The sequence below is a fragment of the Leptonotus elevatus genome, chromosome 6 (genome assembly GCF_054856555.1).
Source record: "Leptonotus elevatus isolate MCC_2025b chromosome 6, RoL_Lele_1.0, whole genome shotgun sequence".
NCBI lineage: Eukaryota > Metazoa > Chordata > Actinopteri > Syngnathiformes > Syngnathidae > Leptonotus > Leptonotus elevatus.
In genome coordinates this window covers 25,559,185-25,579,343 of record NC_141244.1, presented here as the reverse complement: position 1 = coordinate 25,579,343, position 20,159 = coordinate 25,559,185, and the positions used below count along the sequence as shown (strand labels likewise).

General features: G+C 43.3%; 2 protein-coding genes across 2 annotated transcripts; one reads left to right on the top strand and one right to left on the bottom strand.

The window, feature by feature from the left end:
• Positions 1 to 134: 134 nt before the first annotated feature.
• Positions 135 to 4,279, top strand: pafah1b3 (platelet-activating factor acetylhydrolase, isoform Ib, gamma subunit). Its single transcript, XM_086078680.1, has 6 exons — positions 135 to 221; positions 432 to 559; positions 1,746 to 1,835; positions 1,942 to 2,058; positions 2,132 to 2,254; positions 3,560 to 4,279. The coding sequence occupies exons 2-6, from the start codon at positions 479 to 481 to the stop codon at positions 3,818 to 3,820; spliced, it is 672 nt and encodes a 223-aa protein (XP_085934806.1). The 5' UTR covers positions 135 to 221; positions 432 to 478; the 3' UTR covers positions 3,821 to 4,279.
• Positions 4,280 to 5,657: 1,378 nt separating this feature from the next.
• Positions 5,658 to 17,613, bottom strand: LOC147172957 (cell adhesion molecule CEACAM5-like). The gene is made up of 13 exons (XM_086078128.1): positions 17,447 to 17,613; positions 17,077 to 17,367; positions 15,259 to 15,540; positions 14,800 to 15,063; positions 13,780 to 14,055; positions 12,778 to 13,029; positions 12,357 to 12,632; positions 12,014 to 12,265; positions 11,574 to 11,849; positions 10,461 to 10,712; positions 8,133 to 8,435; positions 6,191 to 6,436; positions 5,658 to 6,107 (listed from the first exon to the last, which is right to left on the bottom strand). The coding sequence occupies exons 1-13, from the start codon at positions 17,499 to 17,501 to the stop codon at positions 6,019 to 6,021; spliced, it is 3,114 nt and encodes a 1,037-aa protein (XP_085934254.1). The 5' UTR covers positions 17,502 to 17,613; the 3' UTR covers positions 5,658 to 6,018.
• Positions 17,614 to 20,159: the final 2,546 nt, after the last annotated feature.

Genomic DNA, 20,159 nt, shown 5'->3' with positions numbered 1-20,159 from the left:
TTGAAATGAAACACGGTATTTACAAATGTATTCCCCTCTAATTTTGAATCGTGGTTTTAAAATACTACTAAAGAAGCGAAATGTTTTAAAATACAATGCACCGTTACACCCACGGGAATTTGTGGTACGTTCCGTCAGCGTGGACTCTCACTTCCTGAAACAGATTTTGTGCGATGATGACGGGATTTTCTACTATTTAACTATACATATTCAACCTGCAAGTAAGTTTATGCAGGTTGATTCCAACATATAACGTAGCGCACAATTATTTTAACGACTAAGGTTTGAATGAGACGCATTCTCTTTAAGTAAAGAAAATAAGCAGACAAGCTAGGCTACTAGTGCTAATTTAATTGGTGTGTTAAACTAGCGCCCGGCTAGCCGTGTTAGCTCATTCTTGTGTTTTGTTCGCTTTTGTGTCGTTGTAACAGAAAGTGCCGAACCGTGCCTGCTTTCAAACGCTGATCGAGGCCGAGCCATGAGCGCCGACGAGCGGAACCCGGCCGCCACACCCACCGCCTGTGAGGACACTCAGGGAGACGGACGATGGATGTCGATGGTGTGTACGTGTACATCATGAGTGTGTTTGTGACAAAACATCATTTTAATTAGCGTCATCCTCCTGTGACGTCATCGCAGGCAGACGGTCAATTCACACATGCATGTTCCGGCATCAACTTATTTCCAGTGTTCATAAAACTACATTGTACTGCACAGTGTTTTCACTGTATCAGCACCCTCTATTGGTAGAAAGTGCAAATGTATCCGTTTACTTGATTATTCAATGGAATGATCAATAAGGTCCGTATCCCACTGAGAGATGAATGTTTGCATCCATCCATCCGTTTTCTTAACCACTTGTCCTCACAAGGGTCGCGGGGGGCGCCGGAGCCTATCCCAGCTGGCTTCGGGCAGTAAGCAGGGTACCCCCTGAGCTGGCTGCCAGCTAATCGCAGGGCAAACAGAGACGAACAACCATCCACACTCAGAATCACACCTATGGGCAATTTGGAGTGTTCAATTAACCTGACATGCATGTCTTTGGAATGTGGGAGGAAATCGGAGTACCCTGAGAAAACCCACGCAGGCACGGGGAGATTATCCAAGCTCCACCCAGGAAGGCCGAAACCCGGACTCGGTCTCACATCCTCTGCACTGGAAGACGGACGTGCTAACCACTCACCCACATGCCGCCCTGAATGTTTGCAACGCTAGCGAATGTTGATTTCACGACAAGGTTCGTTCAAGGTTGCAGCGTCTCCTAAATGTTCTCAAAACCGTCTTAACGGTCTTTATTGTCGCGAGGAAATTTTTAATGCGTGCAAAATTTCCCTGCGACAAGTAAGACCATTAAGACGGTTTAGGAAACCATTATTAACGTTCTTAAGAAACTGTTTAGAGAATGTTTAGGAAACGCTGCGACCTTGAACGAACCCTGAGGTGAAAACATAATTTGTAAGCAATGCAAATGTGGGATACTGGCTTTAGATGATCGTTTTTATAAATATTTGATAGTGATAGACAGTCCTAAATTAAAGCCTCACTAAAGAGGTTTATGTTTGCCAATAGATGCCACAAGATGGTGGCAAAGCACTACTTTGTCTCCCCCTAAATACAATTTCTCAAAGCCCTTATAGTTGGCACTGCTTGTCTCGAAATGAAGCTCCTCAACTCAATTCAATTTTGGTTCCTTGGCGCCAGGATGCCACTTCCTATACTGAGGGAGTTGTTCTGTGTGTTTGCAGCACAACCGCTTCCTGTCCGACAGCAAAGACAAAGAACCCGACGTCCTCTTCGTTGGCGACTTTCTGGTGCAACTCATGCACCAATTTGGCGTAAGAAACGATCCCTTATGCCCATTTCTTTTTCTTTTTTTTTTACAAATGTATGCTCATGTGACGTCCAAGCTTGTTTTATTTATTCTTGGGGACGCTTTTGCAGGTGTGGCGACAACTCTTCTCCCCCCTCCACGCCCTCAATTTCGGGGTGGGCAGCGACGCCACGCAGCACGTGCTCTGGAGACTGACCAACGGTGAACTGGACCACATCAGCCCAAAGGTTTTCCGTACATTTCTTCCATTTTCATCAGGAGGACACTGCGGCGTCATTTGCTCGCTTTTTGTTGCTCCAGATCGTCGTGCTGTGGGTGGGGACCCAAAATCGCGGTCACACCGCCGAGCAGATCTGCGGAGGCATCATGGAAATCGTGCAAGTGGTCAAGAACAAGCTGCCGCACGCTCACACGCTTGTACTCGTAAGTAACCGGCACACTTTTGTCCCAACAGGGTATGCGCCGGGCTGTGCAATTAATTGAAATTCAATTACAATTTCAATTATTTCACTCCACAATTACAAAACCAGCATAATCGTTATTAATACTAATTTTGAGTTGTTTCGGTTATTTACATTTATACATTTGCATCTTTTTTAAATTTTGAAATAACTAATTTAATACATTTTTTTTCAACCAAAAGGAACTTGCATAATTATAGTGTTTGATATAATTTTATTAGTTTTAATAATTTTTACGTTTAAACTAGTGGTGTCAGGCGGTTAAAATTTTTAATCGTACTTAATTGCATGACTTCAATAGTTAACTCACGATTAATCGCAAATTTTATATCTGTTCTAAATCAAATGTATAATAAAATATTTTTTTACCTAAGTTTTCATACTCTTGTTAACTTAAAAGTGGGGGATTTTTTTTTAAAACTAATAGATATATGGCTGCATCTTTTAGTCATTGATACAGTAATTTTATAATAATTCATAAAATTGAGTTCAAATTTAAAAAGATGTACTGTAAAAAACAAGTGTGATATATTGATTTGTGTTGAGGTCATTTTTCTGTCACTAGATGGCATAATTGCATTTGTAAGACGTTGGTGACAGCTCAGTGCATTTTTCTTTTCACATTAAGAGCTATCTAATCTTTAAGATGAAGTAACTTGTGAAATTCTGCACATTTTTAAAATTGTAAAACACAACTTGACCCCAGTCTCCACAAATATACGCATTATTATAAAATGTATTACTGCTAATCTTGACGTCGACGTGTCTACTGCGTTGCAACTGGAATTCACCCAGTAAAGACTTTCCAAGTAAGGGGCGGTCATTAATCCTGCATAAAAAAAAAATAGTGGAACTTTAAATTAACTCAAAATTAAACGCACTAATTTAGACCCCCCCCTAGTTTGAAAATGTTCTTGTTTTGTACCAAAAAATAAATGATGCCTACAAAAAGAGTCTTAGTAGTTGTGGTGGTCTAGAACTACACTGCATCGCATTGTGAACAGTTCCTAATATTTTGTCTCTCTGCAGTGTAGTTCCATACCATGTTAAACTACAAGCATAATAATAATTATAAGGATGATGATGATGATGACAAACAACTACAATAAAAAGCAAGCTTTTTTTTATTTTATTTTTTTATTTTTTTTATAAAGTAGCCATTTGGATACCAGCCTGTTTGGGTAAGAAACAGTGGTTTAAATAAATACTACCAATTTACTGCCTTTACAGAGTTGACCGTTTTAACATTCATACCTCTCCTATGCAGGGACTCCTACCGAGGGGCAAATCTCCAAACCCGCTGCGGGAGCGCAACGGCGAAGTCAACCGGTTGGTGCGGGAAGCCGTGGCCCGCCTCCCCCACGCCTCCTTCCTGAACGTGGACCCGGGCTTCGTGCACTCCAACGGCAGCATCTCGCACCAGGACATGTACGACTACCTTCACCTGAGCCCGCAGGCCTACCAGGCGTTGTGCGAGCCGCTCCACGCTCACCTCAAGTCCATGCTAGACAGGTCTGCTGAGAACTGAGGAACTCGCACTCGCACACACACAAATCGCACACACGAATCGCACCAGTCCTTCACACTCTGCTCGCTTAGCAAGAATGATGAAATAGAATCGATTACGACGTGAATGTGGGCGACGTGGTTGTCATTCACTGTTACAGATAATGGGACCAAAACACTTCAATATATGTGAAACGCTAGAGAGAAAGACTAATGTTGTCCCGCTTCGATCCCCCCCGATAAAGCTCCCACTTCTGTTTTCATCCCGTGATTACCCTCCATATATGACGTCATTATTGTCCTTAAGCTCGTTTTTTGCTTCAACTATCTTATTTATAAGCAAGAGATGAGAGGCTGTGTTTGTTGTACACGTCTTGTGTCGGGAAGCCCCGCTTGAATTCGGCCCTTGGGAACATTCCACTGCTTCATTTTCTGAGCAGTGTAAGCTGAGAAAATGAATTAAAGAAAGACAACAGCATTATTTTTTCCCGGGTGTGTTTTGTTATTGACCTTTCTCCTGGTATCTCATCCATGCTTTGGACGACACAGTGAGCCCGATGGCGCGCGCCATCTTGCAGGAGACGCGCTTCCTGAGCAATTGACTTGACGCATACCTTAAGTGAATTCTGCTGCTCCTGGTGTGCGGGCCGCTCTCCTGGCATCTCTTCCAATGCTGTTAAAACAGACAGAAGAAAACTTCTGGACATATGGACAAGAGAAGAACTCCTTCTGTTGTACTGACCCGTCTCTTGGTATCTCGTCCATTCTCCGGACGCTGAGTTGGTGCTCACCACCTCTTAATTGGTATCTCTTCTTTGGTCTTGTTGTTGTGCTGCATGCGACGGGAGCAACTAATGAGAGCTGTAGAGACCGACCTGAATCGGATTCAGGTCAGGTTGATTGATCTGGCCAGTGCACTGCTTTGCTGTCAAAAAAGTCCTCGGTGGCTTTCTCCGTATGCTTCAGGTCATTGTCCATCTGCACTGTGAAGCGCTGAAAGTCTCCATATTTTGTTTGTTTTCTTTTCCAATCCATTATGGTGGTTTTCACAGCCCAAAAGATAAGAATTGTGTCCATGTCCCAATATTTATGGACATGTATCTTTTTCATTCCTTTCTACGTCCCCCCCCCCCCCCCCCCCCCCACCCTCGGGTCGGTGAATACGATTTGGTACATTGCGTAGTTTGGAAATTAGGGTATAGAAAAGTATGACATTTTGAAATTCCAAACGTGTAGGAAACAAGATCACATTTCCTCCAAAATATCTAAGACCCTGCAAGAAACTGAATGCAGCAATCCAGCAACTTAACTAACTAGTTCTAGTCTTTGGTAATTCATGTAATACATGAGCATTTGGGGTTGATTTTTAATGGGACTTTTAAGTGTATGTATTTCGATATTAACTGGAATGAGGACATTTGTAAGTGCGTCACTCACAAGTGACGTCATCTAGCAGCAGCCAATGGAAAAGTACATTCAGATGTCGCCGTTCCTAGCCGACAATTTTGCATGCTTGACTTTTGGCTCCAATGGCTTGGCTCGCCTGTATTTTCGTTGAACTCAGCCGAAATGAGACGCTAGGTAAGAAATGCGTTGCTTTTTTTATGTTACCATGGTGTTTATTAAATATTGCACACAAGTAATACACTTTTTTTTTTTTACCCCAAAACTAATACTGAAACTAACTAAAACTAAACCAAAACTAAGCATTTTTTTTTTTTAAACTGAAACTAATAAAAACTAACAGAACCGCTGTGAAAACAAATAAAAACTAACAAAATTTAAAAAGCAAAACTCCAAACAAAATAAAAACGAACTGAAGTGAAAATTTCCCAAACTATAAAAACACTGGGGCCAACCAGTCTTCCAAGTTTTATTGATTTAGAAATAAATACAACACTACAAATCAACACGTTAAAGTTCATACACACTTCATACAGTTTGATCTCACATGACTTAGCGGGTGGGGGGGGGGGGGGTGAAAGTGCAAGAATTGATTATAAAGTGAGATAATGGAGCCACTTTGAAAGGAATCAAAGTTTCTTCCAGTGCAGCGACAGCAATAATCACAACATGCTGCCGTTCGCAATTAAAATGAAGACTATCTGATTGTTACAAATGTCAATGCGCCTTAACAAACAAACAAAAATGACTGACTACAGGACACCTGGCCCTCTTTGTGTTTTGCCAGCTGCAAAATTCCAAGCGATTTGGAGCTGTTCAGTGGAAGAGAACCTGGACGGACATGATAAAAACACTTAAGATCACGAGGAGTTTCTGGGATGGGGAGCGGAGGGCAGAAGCAGAACCTGGAAGAGAAATGATACCATTTTTTAGAGAACTTAACAGAATTTGTCATTTTATGGCCACAATGTGGTGCCATCGTACTCACCAGTAAGGCTCAGGGTCTTTGTGCGAGACATGGTGATGTTGGTGACGGGGTTCGTCGCCTTGCACGTGTAATTGGACTCCAGCAGCGGGATTTGGATGGTGCTGCCCAAGCCGATGGCCGACGACGCCACATCATTTAGAAACCACTCGTACTCGCTTTCCGGTCGTGAATCGGCAACGCACACGATCGAAACGGTGAGGTCTTTAGACAAGTTCGGACCTTTGATAGTTACGCTGAGAGGTCCGTCTACAAGAGGATGAGAGATGCGGTTTTAGCCCAAAATGCCACTTTAATGCAGTTCTTGCACAGTTGTAGATTTTACTTGACTAAAAATGGGGCGAGGTGTTTATTGCAATTTGTCAAGTTTAAACATTCATCCTCATTCTGGTAGCGTGTGAGCTGCGGCCTATGCCAGCTGTTGGCGAGCCAAAACCCGGATTGGTCACCACTCAATTGCAGGGTAAATATAACCGAGACGATTTTAACTGGATCATGGATGCCAGTCTTCAGGAATGGACGTAAAAAAGTCTTCATGTAACGTAAAATCATAGGCTGAACAATTTTGAAAACAAATCTATTTGTGATCTGTGGCCACATCCAACCCGCGACATATTTCTTTTGTCCACGAAAGAAAAGAAAATGCGTTTATTTCAGATCTCTTGTTGAGGGTCATTCAATGCCAAACCATCACAAAAATATCAAAAAATTTTAACCAAGCAGATTTAGATTTTAATATAACTTGATGTAGTTGTTGAAAATGATGACACAACACTAAATCAAAAAATTTTTGGTCAAGCAGAACAGGAGTTTGGAAGCTACGGCACGCAGAATTTGTATTTTTTGGGGGGCAAAAGGGGCGTGGCCGCCGTTCTTTGAACTCTTGTATATTAGGGACTACTGGGTGAATTCCTAACCGGCAATTATTTCCAAGATTGTTGAATATTTTAGTAACCTTTTGACATTTTGCTTTAGTTGAGCTTAAAATTGACACCAATTCATCAAAATCTGCTTGGTTAAACACACCAGCTGATTTGGCACGGAACGACCCCTAAATAGATTTGACCAAAATTCGAAATTGTCATTTTTTTTAAAAAGGTAATTTGCTCCCAAAAATGTAAAAAATACGTTCTATTTAAAATTTTACCATGGTCCCAAAAACATATTTACAGTATTTTTTGCACTTTAGGGCGCATCGGATATTAAGGTGCACCTTCAATGAATGGCCTATTTAAAAACTTTTTCCCCCAAAAAGGGTGCACCGCGTTATAAGGTGCATAGAATAGAAGGATACTGTAGTGGCCGGGGTTGCATTAAGCATCCACTAGATGGAGCTTACTTAACCAATATTGATCCACATATAAGGCGCATTGGATTATAAGGCGCAGTCGGTTTTTGATCAAATTTAAGGCTTTTAGGTGCGCCTTATAGTGCGGAAAATACGGTATACGTTTTTTATGGGGTTTTTTATGCAAGAGTTTACAAAAGGCTTTGATGCAGCCTCTGAACTGAAGAGAACGCTGCCTTGAACCAATGGTAGTTATTACAAAAATGGCCAGCAGGTGGCAGCACAGTATAAGAGATCAACCAGGGCAATGTTGCAAAAAGCTGTTTTCCCCACTGTTTTGTGATTTGTGAATAATGATGAAACCTAGCTATATTCTAATGCTAATTTCTGCAAAACGCTAATATTTTTTTCCCCGATGAAAGAAGAGACTCTAATCTTTCTTTTGGTAGGTTCCATGTTTTTATAGCAATATAGCACGATATTCTGTGGGCCTCGCAAAATCAGTCAAAATCCAGTAAAACAGCTGGGGAGCGAAGGGGGTTGCTTCAGTGAAAATAGGCTGCGAGTGAATATATTATTGAATAGTTGCATCTGCACTGAGACCAAAACTTGTATCGCAAGGCACCACTGTACTTGGTCAATTTCTTCAATACTCACAATTGACCAGGAGCTCGTACGGGAGGCTTTCGTGAGGTCCGACCATATTGGTGGCGACGCACTCGTACGTGCCGCTGTTATTGCGCATCAAAGGCGCAAAGTGAATCCTGTTCTCTTCCATGTAGTAGTAGTGGGTGTGATTGATGGCGGACCAGTTGGCCGCAGACCAGTTGGCCGCAAGGTGCATGCCGTCCATTGTCCACTGGATGGACGCGTACGGCCCATCCACCGCGCAGGTGAGCGTGAAGTTGTCGCCGTCGATGGGAATGGTATCGTTTTCCACCGTCACTGACTTGATGTCCTCTGAAGATGACAATATGCACTATTACGCTATTACATTAAGTAAGCAAATAGTGAAAAAAATAATGCAAGTCATTGTTTATAATTGCCTATATTCATAGTTTAAACCATAAAATATACCACAAACTGATTACAAAAGGATGTATAATTTCATACTAACTTACATTACCCTTAAAATTACAATAGATTTTTTTTTCATGCACCCGAAGTGTGTATGTACGTACATGCCACTCCCAGACATACATAGATCTTAGTTCCTCACTCGAGATGTATCACTTCAACAACATTTCTATCACACCAATTACTGTCTTCGTTGCATTTTTATTATGTGACTTTTTAAATTAAAATTGAATAAAAAAAAAAAAGTTTTTTGTCACAAATCAGTGGTTGCAGATTTAAAGGTTTCATACTGTGAAAAAAATGGACTATAGTATATATAGGGATTGGGCGAGTACTGATATGAGGTCATTGCTATTGAGCCGATACCAGGCATTTTTTCAAAGTATCGGAATGGTCGCAATGATCAGCCACCCACTTATGGCCGTTTTACCATCAGAAACTAGAATAGAAAATTGCCATTCATTTCATGCAATCTTAAGGAAAATTGCTATACGGGGATATATCAGTCTTTCTTTAAAACCCCTGGGTGGTAATGTGACCCGTTTTGGGCTTTTTGATGGTACTAAAGAGTTAAGTACTTGTTACTGGTATCTGTCTGAAAGAAAAAGTGGTCTCGAACATCCCTAGCTGCTTGTATACAAATATTTGGCAGTCTGGCCACCCATCGAGTGTAAAATTAAACAACCAAGTAAAATGTTTGGTTAATTGCCTCGTTCTGGAAATGTTTCTGATTGACTAATTCTAGACTTCTTTACAGTACAGTTTTGTAACTTGGAATTTATAGAAACAGTTAAAACAGTGCAAATCGAAGCAGCAAAAAGCGCAAGGCGACATTTGGAACAAGACACTCAAGCATAGTTCCTTCTCTCCTGCAGTTACTATTTTAGTGTGTCGGTAATAGGGGGGCACATTTTACTAGAGAAAAAAGCTTGAATGAAGGGCAGCAAGAAAATGGAGGCATTTATCAAAGTGTCCACTTTGGATTGCATTACAGCAGGCAATGCTAAAGGAGTTTTGCGTGCCCAGTGGGCAATCGGCTCTGTCCTTCCGGCGTTTGGTTTTGTGTTGCGCTGCCCTGCTCTGACCACACACAATAATGAAAACTTCAATGTCTCAAAAATTAATGTCGTCCATCTGTCGAGTACATGCTGTTCCATTTTGGTAGCCCGTCCGTCCGTCTTCAATTCCGCTTATCCGGGGTCGGGTCGCGGGGGCAGCAGCTTTAGCAGGGAAGCCCAGACTTCCCTCTCCCTAGCCACTTCAGCCAGCTCCTCCGATGGGATCCCGAGGCGTTCCCAGGCCAGCCGTGAGACGTAGTCTCTCCAGCGTGTCCTGGGTCGTCCCCGGGGCCTCCTACCGGTAGGACATGCCCGGAACACCTCCCCAGGGAGGCGCCCAGGAGGCATCCCAACCAGATGCCCCAGCCACCTCAACTGGTTCCTCTCAACGTGGAGGAGTAGCGGCTCGACGCCGAGTCCCTCCCGAACGACCGAGCTTCTCACCCGATCTCTAAGGGAGAGCCCGGCTACCCTGCGGAGGAAACTCATTTCGGCCGCTTGTATCCGGGATCTCGTTCTTTCGGTCACGACCCACAGCTCGTGACCGCAGGTGAGGACAGGAACGTAGATCGACCGGTAAATCGAGAGCTTTGCCTTTCGGCTCAGCTCCTTCTTCACCACAACGGACCGATACAGCGTCCGCATCACTGCAGACGCTGCACCGATCCGTCTGTCGATCTCCCATTTTGGTAGCGAATGGACAAAGTGTGTACAAGTTTTTGAAGGACGGTGAGAAATGGTCAAAATTGTGAGCTAGCGAGAAATGAGTAATTAAGTGTCAAGGAAGTATGATTTTGACTGATGTTTTTATACATAAAGAAAACATTTGGGGACTCTTGTGGATTCTTACCAATAACTTGGAGCATCAGGACGCTGGTGCTGTTCTTTCCCGACACGGGATTGCAGGCCTTACAGGTGTATTCTCCGCTCATGTTTAACGTCAAAGGCGGCGTCGCAAACACGGAGCTGTTGGCAACCAGGGTGAGGTTGTGCCACCAACTGAGGTGGCTGTCGGGCAGCGACACCGCCGAGCAGCTGAAGTTTACAGACTGTCCCTCCAAGGCCATCGTCGGACCGTAAACCATTGGCGTCTCGGGTCCAACTGCAACAACAACAAAAAAAACACACAGTTGGTAAGTGTCTTGAATTAAATAAACACCTCACCTCAAATTGATAACATGACCAAAACACATGTTTACTGTCAAACTAAGCATAAAACAAATACAATTATATGTGGTGTATGTAGAACAACCACATAGCTTCTGTTTCGCTTACTAACTAATAACGCAAAAGTCCATAGATGGGCGATCAAATGGCATCTGTGTGTTATTGCAGCGAATATTTGAACACAATTGGTGGCTCAGCGCATGTAAACAGATGTAACAAATAATACTGGCATCTTTTCTGGATCCTCCGCGAAAAACGTCTGATGTTAGTGCAGCTTACGGAGGAATTTTGACAGCTCAATATATATATATATTTATATTTCACACACTAGAGGTGCAATGTCCATTGATTTGTATTGAAAGCATGGTTTAGTTCTTTACATTCCTTGTTTGTGTAAAAAAAAAAAAAAACAATAGGAGAAGATGCTATATGGTATACAAGTATAAATACGTAAATAAATAAATGTCAATGTCTTTTTCTAAATGCAAAGTAAAAATGTTTTTGTAAATAAGAAATAAAATATTTAAAAATATCTGAAATACAATTTTTAATATTAGCAATTAAATATAAATGCATTAAAACGTATAGATAGTATTATATATATATATAATTTAAAAAATGCATTTGTGTGGACCAATAAAAGCATTTCCCTATTTACAAAAGCCCCTAATTATATGCACCATTGTCTTTTGCTGATTGGCTGGTAGAAATCCCTTTGGTTACACTAAACGCACATGTGTGTTACCATTGGCAAATACGGTAAGTGTCAAGAAATATCAATCCGCGTCATACTCACAGTTTACAAGGAGCATATGAGGAGAGCTTGGAACGAGCTGAGCCGGATTCATAGCCAAACAATGGTACTGTCCAGAATCATTCCGGTGCAGCTGGTTAATGGTGACGGTGCGGTTATCCACAGACATCTCGATCCTGGCGTCCGTGATTAGGGGCTGTCCGTTCTTTTGCCACAACACTTGGTTAGCAGGCCCGGACACGTTGCACATCATCATGTAAAAATATCCTTCCACGGGAGGATGCACTGGCACGTCTACGTTTACATGATTGATTTTCTCTGAAAACAAGCAAACGCAAAGATGGTTTATTTGCTGTTTTCAGTGGTAGAAATATATATTTTTTGTATTAAAAAAGTTCACTGCGGTAGTACAGCGACTAAGTATGTGTATTTTGTTACTTGTTGCTTGTTTTTTTTTCTGGAAAATAATCACACGGTCTTACCAAGAACGGTCAACATGGTGTTGGCGGAGCTGTTGTCGCCGGTGATGGTGTTGCTGGCCGTGCAGGTGTACGTCCCGCTCATATTTGTGCTGAGAGGAGTTGTTTGGTACACGGACGTATTGGCCACACGGGTGCCATTGAAGGACCACGTGTACTGGCTGGCGGGGTACGACAAGGCACTGCAGCTGAGTGTTGCGTTATTTCCTTCCATTGTCACAATGGGTAACGTGACATTTGGCACCCCGGGTCCGTCTAAAACAGAAATATTGTGTTGCCATAATACTGTTGATACAACAGCTGTGTCATCGTTTTGTTATGACACGGCATGTAAAACACAACTCACATATGACATTGAGGGTATAATTTTCACTGGTGAAGCTGCTGAGAGGGTTGGAAGCTTTGCACGTGTATTTCCCTTTGTGGGACATCGACACGGGGTCAAAAGTCAGGGTGGCGTTATTCGAGGAGAGGCTCATGTTGCCGTCGGTATACAGCGGGGCTCCGTGATGCCGCCAGGTGATGGACTCCACGCTTCCTACGGTCTCGCAGGTGAGGTTGAACGTGCGGTTCAGGATTGGATGATCTCCAGCGTCCGTCACGGAGGCTGCGCTCACCGGAGCTGTGGAAAGGTTGAGGCACGGGGGGAGAATTGGATCATGAGCGTTAACCACTCAGTAGTTGCTGTTGTGGTTTGGTTGGTTATCACTTATCAGTAACAAACTGAAATATGATGTCTCTCAGAGGCCACTATTTGAGCCACTTACCCAAAAGAGTGAGCATGTGGTACGCGGTGCTGTTTCTCCCTGTGACATTGTTGAAGGCCGTGCAGGCGTATATCCCGCTCGTGTTGAATGTCAACGGTCCCGTCAGGTACTCGCCGGTGTTAGCCACCTCGGTGCCGTTTAAGCGCCAGCTGTACACGCTCGGAGGATGGGAGCTACTGGAACAATTGAGGAGCACCTGGGTTCCAGTCAGGGCCGCGGAGGGTGCAGAGATCACCGGCGTATGCGGGCCGTCTTCAAAAACAAGCAAAGATAACTTTTGGGTGGTACCTAAAGATGGTTGGGATTACGGAGTTCCAATTCTGTGCTACCCTCTCATGTCTTTGGAAAGAAATGCATTTATTGAAACATTTATTGGATATCTTTGGTATCCAGCTTAATGTCCGTATATGAGCTTGCTCACGAGTAAGACAATTCATCGACACAGTATCAATGCACCCCCGTCCTAGCCTGCCCAGACTTCCCTTCCCCCAGCCACTTCATCTTTCTCCACCAGGGGGATCCCAAGAAGTTCCCAGGCCAGCCAAGAGACATAGTCTCTCCAGCGAGTCCTGGGTCATCCCCGGGGGTCTCCCACTGGTGGGACATGCTCAGAACAGCAGGGAGGTGTACAGGAGGCATCCGAACCATATGCCCGAACCACCTCAACTGGCTCCTCTCAACGTTGGAGGAGCAGTGGCTCGAATCCGAGCCCTTCCCGAATATCTCAAAGGGAGAGCTCGGACACCCTGCGGAGGAAACTCATTTCGGCTGCTTGAGTCTGGGATCTTGTTCTTTCGGTCACGACCCCACAGCCCCACAACTGCTGTTGGGAGATGACATATTTATTTGAGACTATACCTACCTTCTTGTCAGCTAATGTTCAAAACTAATGAAATTCAAGTAGGATTTTTAGTCTCTACAAATGAGGTAATACTAAAAGACATTTGAGATCTGTATTTTTTTAATCAGTGCTTTGTCAGTTGAACAAACGTTTTAACTTACAGTAGACTTCCAGGGCGTAGGGACTGCTGGTCATGTTGCTCACGGCGTTGAAAGCCTGACACTTATACTGGCCGGCATCTGAGGGCCGGGCTGGGTTCAGAGTCAGCGTCTGGTTCCCCGCGTCAAAGATCGTGGTGTTGTCAGCGGACACCAGGTCGCCGTTCTTCATCCACTGGATGATTTCTGCCACTCCGCTTACGTGACAGTTTAGGGCGAAGGACTCCTCGGCCACCGGCACTCCGCCCGTGTGATTCACCTTCACGGCTGTTATTGGCGCTGTGGGACAGATTCTTGTTTATTGTAAAACATCATTGCAAAAAGATTTGATGTTGTTAGTTTCGATCTCATATGAGGTTGACTTTTGTGTCTTTAGCCTGAAAACCAGTCCTGCATGTAAGCCTGCATGAAACCAGCAAATCTTTGTTTGGAATATAACCAACTTGAGATGTGTTGTGCCGTGCGGGCAATACTGTCCGTCTGAAAGGACAACAACATGACCTATCATAATCCATCCACTTTTATGCTGCTTATCCTTTTGAAGAGACTACAATCAGACTCCAACCTGGATTAGACATCAGTCAATCATCAACAGCGCTCAATTAATCCGTTTTCTACTTAAGACGACCATTTTGTACGGCAAGGTTACAGGAACACACACTATCTATTTTCAACCACATGTTCTGATCAGAGTCACGAAAAACTGGAGCCTATTCCAGTTCCTTGGGTGAAAACCACACCATCCCATGGATTGGTCATCAAGTCAGTCGCGTGGCACTGATGGACAGGTGACCATCCACTTAATTTCCTGCTGCTTATCCTGTTCAGGCTCACAGGAAAATGGGTCCTAATCCAATAATTTTTTCGACCAGTTGTCCTGCTGAGGGTCACACGTGAGTTGGGGCCTATCTTAGCTGACTGCTTCTGCGCTTGACGCTGCATGGCAGATTTGCCTTCAGTCATTCATAGGCCACAAACTGACAACCATCCATTTTCTAACACATCCATTTTCTAACACCTTACCCATGATCCTGATCATTGCGCTCACACTGCTGAACCTGGATGTGACAGAGTTGTGAAGGAGACACTGATAGTCCCCCGAGTGGTTCTCCGCGGCCATTGGTAGTTCAAGTTGCGCCCCGGTGTGGTTGAGGTTCACCCCATCCAGCATCCATGTGATCGCCGCAGGGGGCTTGGACTCGGCCGAGCACGACAGGGTGATGTGTGAGCCCGTGATGTGGGTGTGCATCGGGGGCGCGACTGACACGGCGGCGTCCGTGGGTCCGTCTGGAGAAACGGAGAGGGATAGTCATTGAGCTACTGAGCCGCTGATGTTTAGTTCGGGGTATAATTTCCAGAAGCTAATTCTGGTTATTGCCCAGAAAGAAAGATCAGGGAAGGTGTCAGTCATGCGGTTAAAAAGCTATCAAAACATTATGATTGGTTGTTTTTATCAGTGCTATAATAATGCTTCTAACTCACAGCTGATGTTGAATTGTGCAGATGAACTGATTCCATGGCTGATGCCATTGGTCACGTTACACCTGAACGGGCCCTCGTCGTAGCGCGTCACTTTGGTGAGGATGAGCTGGGAGCCGTCTTCGCTAAATTGGAGGTCACTGCCAGGCGTCACCTCGGCCGTGTCGTTGAGCCACGTGAAAGACAGCGAAGTGCCTGTGACCGCGGCGCAGGTGAGCGCCACCGTGTCATTGTACTCTACCAGGTTGCTGCCGTTTGTGGTCATGCTCACACCCGAAATAGGCTCTGTGGACAGACAAAATGGTTTGTCAAACACTGGAACTAACTATGGGTAGCAAAAAAATACTCACTCAGTATTTAGAATAAGTAGAGAAAAGTCAAAGAACAATTTCAACTCCTAAATTAAAGGTAAAAAAGTACAGACTGAGCTAATATGCCCCTTTGGTTTTAAAAATGAAAGGGCTGTATAGATTTGAAGAAAATATAAAAAATTTTAACCATGAGCTAATACGCTTTTAGATAACTTGGCAACAGCATAAAAACCGTCTCTGCTCACAAAATAGTTCCCCTCTTTTATTCACTCAGGCTTCTATGCTATCACAACAAATCCTTCTCATAGCTTTGCTAACATGAACTTATGTAAAAATACTAAATTAGCTAATGATAAAAACTCAAACAATTAGTTTTACCTAGACATTGTTCAAAAGATCACCGTACTCCAATGAAACGTTTGATCGGAGGAGGAGGGGGGGGGGGGTTGTACAAAGAAGGGCAGAAAATGATAGGCTGCTTGGCCAAAATGGTTGGCAATGCTTTATAATGGAAAGCAAAACTAGAGAGTTGAAGAAGAAAGACGAAAACGACCATTCGAATGGATCAAACAGTAGTCGGATTGCCAAAGACTGAGCCAATGATCAACTCCAGGTTGATCAAAGACGGTCTGGAGTTACAAAGAACACATCGACTGGTCTAAGGAGAAATGGAGAAGCATTTTGTGGACTGATGAAAGTAAGCGATGAAAATAGCAGGCTGTTAGAGATTAAGTCAAGCAAATCGGAAGGCCTAAAATTGATAACTCGACTTCGAATTCTGTCAGGTTAAGTCGGGACTCAGGAGAGTCCCCCACCTGGCAGACATCCATCCATCCATCCATCCATCTTCTACCACTTATCCTTTTCAGAGTTGGGGTGGTCACTGTGGCAAAAGGCAGACTACACCCCTAGTTTAGTTGCCAATCAACTGAAAAGCACGTTTGAAGTCCATCCATCTGTCCATCCATTTTCTAATGTTTATCCAGTTCTGAGTCAAGGTCAAGCTCTGGAGCCTATGCCATTTTAAAGTGGACAATGAGTAGACTACAACTTGGAGTGGCAACCAGACAAATGTAAATGTAAAACACTTTTAAGACCGTCCCCCTCTTTTTAACTACCGATGACGCAGCATAAGGAGAAACTGGGGATTGGTATCTTGCTCAAGGACACATCAACATGGTCCACAAGGGTTTAGGATCGAACCCGCAAGCTTCAGGTTGGGAGGCAGTCACTATACCACCTAAGCTGTGCTGCCCTTGAGCCATGCCGGCAATCACAGGGTACGGAGAGACAGACAAACTTTCATCCAACCGACCCATTCATCCATTTTCTGTTATCGTGTTCCTCACCAAGGGGAAGCTGGATCCTACCTGAGCTAACAACAGACAATCTGGACCAATCAATTGATCAGTCGTCAATCAGGCATGAAAGACAACCATGTATCCATCCATCCATCCATTTTCTCCTGCTTATCTTGGGAAATACAATTATCTTGAAACCAAGTCCTTACCTTGAACCGACAGCACTAACTGGAAAGGGGAGGAAGCCACGTCCTGGAGCGTGTACGTCCCGGAGTCCCCCAGCCCGAGCGTCATTACCGTCAACGCCGAGGAGGTGGAATTGAACAGCACCCTGCCCGTCCAGTTGCCGGTGATGCTCGGTCCTCCGGGGAAAATGATGACCACCAGGTTATTGTTGAAGAGCCACACACCCGTGGTGACATGGCTTTCGCTGGAAAGGGTGACGTTCTTCCCTACGGCGATTGGGTTCTCCGAGGCGAATATACCCTGACCGGCCGCATCTGCAGATAGTGATTTGTCTGCCTTTAGCACTGCTTAACTTAATATCATTCGATTTAAAAGAGATTTGCCAAGTCTTACCTGTTGAGCAGGATAACAGCAGTATGATGATGAGACGCATTAACGGAGGCTCCATGCTGCGTTCCCTTTGGGCCTTCTCAAGCTACAATAATTCCAATCCCTCAACGGTGACCAATCCTGCTCGCTGCCTTGATAGCAAATATTTGCCGTGCACAACTTTCTGTTGATGCAAATGCTCAGCACCGCCGCCACAAAGCCACCACGCCCCTGTTTTGCCCTGATCCTCCCGGAGCTGGGCCGCGGGAGTGTCCATTTACTGTAAACCTTTCTTCTTGCCCGGCAACTTTCCATCCACTTGTCGTGGGAGTGGGGGGGACAACACTCACACGTTCTATTCAATTTTGACTTAACTTAAGGGACCTTTGAGCTCCGGTGACATTCCTTCAGATGGTGAATAAACACTGGAAACATCAGCCAGTGCCATATTTTTAGTTCAGTCAAAAATAATGTTTGCCAATATTCCATATTTTGGTGTTTAACTAACAAAAGATAACTTTGCAGAATCAGTTAATTGAAATGGTTTGTTGTTGTTCAGTGATTTAAGTAAATCAGGGCCTTAACTTAGAACTGTGCCTGTGGTCTTGTATTTCCTCACTGTTATATTCATTACAATGGAAACTGACAGCTGAAATGATTTTAATTAATTTTTTGTATCCTTCCCCAAAAACCATGATGTTGAACAATCTTTTGTTTTCAGGTCATTTGAGAGTTGTTTTGAGGCTCCCGTGTTGCCACTCTTCAGAGAAGATGCAAAGTGGTGAATAACTTGGAATTAAATACCTCATGATTAGCTTCATGTGTCTATATAGGTCAAGGGTCAATGGTCTTACCAAACAAATATTTAGCATTTAGCAATTACCATTTGAATATAGCGAAGTTTCCTAATTATTCACAAACCTGTTGAAAACACTGCGGAAGAGAGCTTGTCGCAACATGGCCCTAGTTGATCTCTTATGCTCTGCTGCCACCTGCTGGCCGTTTTTGTAATAACTACCATTGTTTTAAGCGACCTCTTCAGTTAAGAGGCTGCATCACCCCCCCCCCCCCCCTCCCATAAAAACGTATAAAGACGTTTTGGGGAGCAAATGAGTTAAGCACCTGTCTACTTTTCGTTTCAATAATTTTTGCACACTTTTGGTGAATCCAATAAACTTTATTTCACTTCTCAAATATCACTGTGTTCATCTCCTATATGATATATTTCACTGAAATTGCTGACCCAAGCAACAAATGATTTTTAAAGGAAAACCTTGAAAATTGTCAGGCGTGCCCAAACTTTTTCATACAACTGTATCCTCCCATTTTTTGATAGCGCTGAACTTAAGGACGTTTGAGCCACAGCAATATTACCTCAGACGTTAATTAGACACACAAAAAAAGAATTGTTGTGTGCTGAACAGTTTGAGGTCAGCCAATTTCAGTTACGCAAGCACACAAAAATAATACGTTTCGCTAACAGTCAATATTTTGGTGTTAAACAAAAATGCCATTTTTGCACAAGCAGTTGATGAGGATGACATGATAAATAAAATGTGCCTTACGATAGATCAGTGGCACGGAACACGCAAATTGTCTTTTATTTGCGGCACCGCTGAATGGCAATAATGCAAATCATTTTTGCTTTCTCATCATTTTGCTATACGAAGTCCCTATCATTACCGTCACGTGCGTGAGGGCCTCGGTGGCATTTTAAAGTGAAACGAAACTGCTTGGTGTTTGCACTTGATCCACCCTCACCCGTTTGCCATGTTTGTGATGGCGCCAAGCACTTTCTGTGCACTTTCAATAGCCCGTGTCAACTGGATAAATATTTTATTATGCTCAGTACGTTACATCGCATGAAACGAAGGCAAACATTATGATACAATGGGCACACATTACAATAGAATTGAAGTCGGGTTGAAACATACATTTTTGATTTGACATCAGGTGTGTCCAAAAATGTTTGTTTTTTTCAGTTTTTCAGTCTCGTACAAAAAAAAGGTTGACATTTTTCGCCTTTACTTAAGATATAGTAAGCTAAGCAATTGTGTATTGTTTAGAAATGTGTGGATATATTTATTTATTGTGAAAATACATCCCGTGCAATGCCTGCTCCCTCACCTAGGACCTGTTTGCCCTGGATGACCCGGAACTTCACATCTCCCATAGCTCACCAGTACGCCACTAAATAGTCATTCTGTGCAGAGGAAAAAGAATATATGACTGTGAAAATTTTACAACACGCATAACCCTTCAGCACGATAAGGTGACAGCTCTGGGAAGACCAATTTAGTTAAATGTGTTAATATTATTAATATGATTATTAAACTAATTAAAGTGTTTGTTTGTTTCATTTAGTAAAATACTGATATCTGAAGAACTCTGCAATCTCTGGAAAAACAAATCATTGCCATATAAATCACCAAGATATAATTCCTCCAGCTTTTTTATTGAAGCCAATAATTTTAAATTATTTTCCAGCAAAATGAGACTCTTTTTTTTTTTTTTTGACACCCTTTAAAAAAACAACTGTCAAATGCTATTTGAAGTCTGATTGCACAAATATTGTCCATGCGTGCACCACGTGTTGTTCATAGGTGGCCGTCATCATCTGTGAACAGACAAGCAGTCCTTGTTTTAGCATTAACCACCATGCCGCTCATTTCATAGCACAGTACTGTATTGTCTTCGCCACCATTTGACACCCCTGGGATAAAATGGCTTTACAGCG